The sequence below is a fragment of the Nicotiana attenuata genome, chromosome 5 (genome assembly GCF_001879085.1).
Source record: "Nicotiana attenuata strain UT chromosome 5, NIATTr2, whole genome shotgun sequence".
In the NCBI taxonomy this organism is placed as follows: Eukaryota; Viridiplantae; Streptophyta; class Magnoliopsida; order Solanales; family Solanaceae; genus Nicotiana; species Nicotiana attenuata.
The window spans coordinates 22,876,781-22,882,128 of record NC_031993.1 but is presented as its reverse complement, the minus strand read 5'-3'; the positions used below and the strand labels follow the sequence as shown (position 1 = coordinate 22,882,128).

The 5,348-nt window shown below is 40.3% G+C and overlaps 1 protein-coding gene across 1 annotated transcript; it reads left to right on the top strand.

Annotated features, from left to right (window-relative positions):
* LOC109226041 lies at positions 206–911 on the top strand. The gene is made up of 3 exons (XM_019390847.1): positions 206–308; positions 425–501; positions 621–911. The coding sequence occupies exons 1-3, from the start codon at positions 206–208 to the stop codon at positions 909–911; spliced, it is 471 nt and encodes a 156-aa protein (XP_019246392.1).

The following is a 5,348-nucleotide window of genomic DNA, read 5'->3' as shown; positions in this document are numbered from 1 at the left end:
CAATTCTATTGCTAATTAATGCTAAAAGGTGAATTTCTTAATCTGTGTGAAAACATCCAAAAAATCACTTATTTTGGACCGGAGGGAGTATTAGTTAAGGTGGGGAAAACAACAACCTCGAACCTCAATTTGCACTAATTTTTTCTAATTCGATTGCCTGGTCAATACTTACCCACACGTGGTCAATGAGCGATCAATAAGACCAATGGCTAGAGCTGGTGATTTCCATTGCATTTCGAAGAGATGCCAGCCTAAGGTCGACCACAGTGGTCAAGCCTACGTTATAGTTTGTGGTAGTGGAGGCATGCGTTCGCGCAACCCCTATTGAAAAAAAAATTGCCTGGTCAAAACTCGATAACAATTATTCGAATACTACTATTAATAATCTCTTCAGTAAGCTGGTAAATGCAAAATCCCATCTCAGTGGCTAGCCGAAATGATGGTAGAGTAGGGTCATGTCCTGGGGTGGGCCAGGGGGCGGGGGACAAGTGTGGCAAGAGGGTAAGGGATCTAGTAGGCTGAGAGTGGGGTCCTGGAACATAGGGACACTGATGAGTAAGTCTATAGAGTTAGGGAGGATTCTTCAAAAGAGGGAGGTTAATATAACATGTGTCGAGTAGACTAGATGGAAGGGTACGGGGGCTCGAGATATTAACAGGTTTAAACTATGGTACTCACGAGGAGCTGCTGGCAAGAACGAAATAGGTATTTTAGTTGATAGGGATCTCAGGGAGATGGTGGTGGATGTTAGGAGGGTGAATGATAGGGTAATGACTATTAAGTTAGTGGTTAGTGGAGTCACTTTTAACGTGATTAGCGCTTACGCACCTCAGGTGGGCCTGGGCGAGGAGGTCAAAAGACGTTTCTGGGATGATTTGGATGAGGTTGTGCGTGGTATTCCATACTCCTAGAAGCTCGTCATGGGGGGTGATTTTAATGGCCATATTGGGGTGACTGCTAGGGGTTATGACGAGGTGCATGGCGGGTTCGATATTAGAGTTAGGAATGAGGGCGGTACCTCATTGTTGGATTTTGCTAGAGCTTTTGACTTGATGTTAGCTAATTTGTGTTTCCAGAAGAGGGAGGAACACTTGGTCACTTTCCAGAGTAAGGTAGCTAGGACTCAAATTTATTACCTTCTGCTTAGGGGGTGATAGAGGCTTTTGCTCTGATTGCAAGGTTATTGTCTGTCGATGCAGCATAAGTTCTTGGTAATGGACTTGGAGGTCAAGAGAGTAAGAAAGAAGAGAGCGGTGTACGACCAGCCTAAGATTAAGTGGGGAGCCTTGAGTAAGGCAAATGCTCAGGATTTGGGGGAGAAGGTGTTGGCCATGGGGGCCTGGAGGAGTAGTGGGGACGCGAGTAGTATAAGGACCACGACAACAAAGTGCATTAGGGAAGCTGCTAGAGAAATTTTAGGGGTAAAGAAAGGTTATTCTAGAGGCCACAAAGGGGAGTGTGGTGGAATGAGGAGGTCCAAGAAAATGTGGAAGCTAAAAAAGCGGCATATCTAAAGCTAGTGAGGAGCGCATATGAGGAGTAGAAGAGGGCATGTAAGGAGTGTTATAAGAAGGCAAGGAAAGAAGCAAAATTAGCAGTCACGGCGGCAAAGACTGCAGCTTTTGAGCGATTGTCTGACGATCTTGGGGGCATAGGAGGTGACAAAAAGTAGTACAGGTTAGCCAAGATTAGGGAGAGGAAGGCTCGGGACCAGGACCAAGTGCGGTGCATGAAAGACGAAGATGGTAAAGTTCTGGTGGAAGAGGCGTGTATCAGGCGTAGATGGAAAGAGTACTTACATATACTATTGAACGGGGAATGGGACAGGAACATCGTACTATGTGTGTTGGAAAACTCAGAGAGTCAGAGGGATTTTGGGTTTTGTAGGCATATTAGGAGCGAGGAGGTTGAGGGGGCAACACGGACGATGAGCAGCGGTAATGCAACTGGGCTTGTTGAGAACCTAGTGGAATTTTAGAAGGAAGTGGGTCGGGCAGGCTTGGAGTGGCTTACTAGTTTATTTAATGCCATTTCCAGGACGAAGAAGATGCCCAAAGATTGGTGATGGAGTTTGATGATCCCGTTGTATAAAAACAAAGTTGATATCCAGGACAACAACAACTATAGGGGTATCAAGCTGTTGAGTCATACTATAAAATTTGGGAGAGGGTGGTAGAGAGGAGGGTGCGACGTTGTATTACTATTTTCGAGAACCAGTTTGGATTTATGTGGGGACAGTCTACTATAGAAGCCATTCACCTTATGAGGAGATTGGTGGAGCAGTATAGGGAGAGGAAGAAATACTTGCGTATGGTATTCATAGACCTAGAGAAGGCCTACGATGAAGTCCCGAGAGAGGTCCTATGAAGATTTATGGAGGCTAGTGATGTCCCGGTGGCGTAAATTAAGGTGATTAAGGACATGTATGAGGGAAGGAAGACTCAGGTGAGGACTGCGAGAGACTCGGATCATTTTCCAGCGGAGATGGGGTTGCATCAGGGATCGACTCTTAGCCAATATTTGTTTGCCTTAGCTTTAGAGATGTTGACGTGACACATATAATGAGAGATGCCATGGTGTTTGCTATACACTGATGACATAATTCTGATTGACGAGACGCGAGATGCGAGATGGAGTTAACGCTGGTTGGAAGTTTGGTTACAGACGCTGGAGTCTAATGGTTTCAAGTTGAGTAGGTCAAAAACTGAGTATTTGGAGTGCAAGTTCAGTGATAGGATGCATGAAGAAGGAGTGGAAGTGAAGATTGATACTCAAGTTGTCCCCAAAAGAGATAGTTTCAAGTATCTTGGGTCTATTATACAAGGCGACAGGAAGATTGACGAGGATGTTACTCATCGTATTGGAGCGGGGTGGATGAGATGGAGACTAGCCTCGAAGGTTTTGTATGATAAGAATGTGCCACATGGATTTAAGGGCAACTTCTACAGAGTGGTGATTAGACCGACTATGTTGTATGGGGCTGAGTGCTGACCCGTCAAAAAGTTCTATGTCCAGAAGATGAAAGTAGCGGAAATGAGGATGTTAAGATGGATGTGTAGACATACCAGGAAGGACATGATTAGGAATGAAGTTATTAGGGACAAGGTAGGAGTGGCATATGTGGGGGACAAGTTGCGAGAATCGAGGCTGAGATGGTTCGGACATGTGAAGAGGAGATACATAGATGCTCCGATTAGGAGGTGTGAGAGATTTTTCATTGCGGGTCTGAGGAAGGGAAGGGGTAGGCCTAAGAAGTATTAGGGAGAGGTAGTTAGACATGAGATGTCATTGCTCCAGCTCACCGAGGAAATGACCCACGATAGAAAGGTGTGGAGGTTGAGTATTAGGATTGTAGGTTGACAGATAGTAGTGTGTTCCTCCTAGGCTTATCAGTAATACTAAGACTATCTTTGTATTATCTTATTCATGGTTCTTTATTATTATATGCTGAGTCATTCACGCCCGTTACTATAATGCATTGTTGTTACTATTTGTTTGTTACTTGTTTCTTTATCTCCATTGTTTCTTGAGCCGAGGGTCTGTTGGAAACAACCTCTCTATCTCTATAAGGTTGGGGTCAGGTCTGCATATACACTACCCTCACAGACCCCATTTATCGGAATACACTGAATTTATTATTGTTGTTGTTGTTCATTTATTTTTTACTTTTGTAACTTTCAAATGTAAATTCTTAACTCTATATAAAATTATTATTCTTCAAATTCTACTATTAAATTTAAACAAGTAAAACATATAACTACTAATACATTATGAAACATTTAGGGGTGGCAATTTGAGCTTAAACCCATTCAACTCACCCAACTCGTCTAAGGTTGAGCTGGTCATTGACCCGCCCATTTGTTAAATTCAACTCATCTTGACCCATCACATCTCAACCCATCTAAAGTTGAGCTGATTTTTAAATTAATCCATGAGTAACTTTGCTAGATTATCTTTAAAATATTTTTTTTTGTTTGATATGTTTATATATGACCATAGCAAAAGAAAAAATAATCTTATTTGATAATTAAACAATTCATAAGAAAATAACACACTAATTAAAACTTGGTAAGAATTGGGCGGGTTGGACTATAATCCAATTTTTAACACATCTTGACTCAACTCATCTCAGCCCAAGTAACTTTTGGGCGAGTCATTGACCAACCCATTTATTGACTCAGCCCAATTTGATTCGGCCAAAACCAGCTCAACCCGCTCATTTGACACGCTTGATACATCCAATGTAAATGCTTACATTAATATTTTGACGTCTTGCGATGTTATCAGCGAAGTCAAACAAAAACAAGAAGTTGACGAAACCTGAAAATTGTTGTTTTGATACGGAAAATATACTTGAGAAGCAAGTAGGAAATTACAAAATTAAAACGTAGTAGTAAAATAAACAAGAAAAGAGGTCCAAAATGCACGAAAAGAAGTTTAGAGCTGTTAACATCGCTTCGGGGTGTGGGTCCAACATTTGGATTTTGGTGTTTTCCTTGATAAACCAAAATTAGAGAAGATAAAAAAGGAATTAAGATGGGTAATGATACTTAAGTGTATTGTTAAGAGACTTTTTCATTGCTTGGCGCACGCCAACTAATGAACATGTCTCTGCACATGTCAAATGTTTGTCATGATTTGAACTTTATTGAAACATCATGCTTAGGGATATTTAAGTCTAAATTTTTAAAAACTTCAGTGGTGCATTTTAGATTTTGTTGAAAGAAAAAAAATGTAGTGCATTTTAGATGTGAAATCAACTAAATTGTTCCCCACACAATAACTAAAGAGAATTTTGATACATTAATTAATTATTGCTAGAATCCTTTTTTTTTCAAAATAAAAGCAAATTTCCTATTATAATTTCAGATACCACAGTTACTCACTTAATCGACTCTGTATTTGATATAGAATAACTTATATTTATTGTATGGAGTCCAACTAATTACTATATGACTATTTTTATGATGACTCAAGACAGTTTATAACTATCGCAAATTTTTACCATCATTATTAATCCTAAATTTGTGGCACAAAAATATTTATAAGGTGGGTACATTTTGATATTCGTTTCCAGAATAAAGAGAAAGAAGACATAGCACCGGGGAATAGCTCCGAGAGTGACTTCTCTAAGGAGCCATTCTTGCGAGGAGCAAGGGATAGTCATGAGCGATGGGAGATCACACAAAATTGACTCATTCTTAATAAAAATTTTACCACCATTATTAATCCTGTGATCGATATAAGACATGGAATATCAAATTCTTTATTTTATTTTATTTCTGAAGAAAAAAAAGGTTATCAAGCAAAAGTAGTCAAAAATAGCACATATTGATATAGAAATGTGT

What these genes read in the sequence shown, in the direction of transcription:
- LOC109226041 (XM_019390847.1), top strand. Translation starts at nt 206, where the DNA reads ATGGCTAGAGCTGGTGATTTCCATTGCATTTCGAAGAGATGCCAGCCT. An exon ending in TTGTGGTAGTGGAGGCATGC is followed by an intron (nt 309 to 424) that starts GTTCGCGCAACC and finishes ATCCCATCTCAG; the next exon opens with TGGCTAGCCGAAATGATGGT. An exon ending in GGGACAAGTGTGGCAAGAGG is followed by an intron (nt 502 to 620) that starts GTAAGGGATCTA and finishes TGTGTCGAGTAG; the next exon opens with ACTAGATGGAAGGGTACGGG.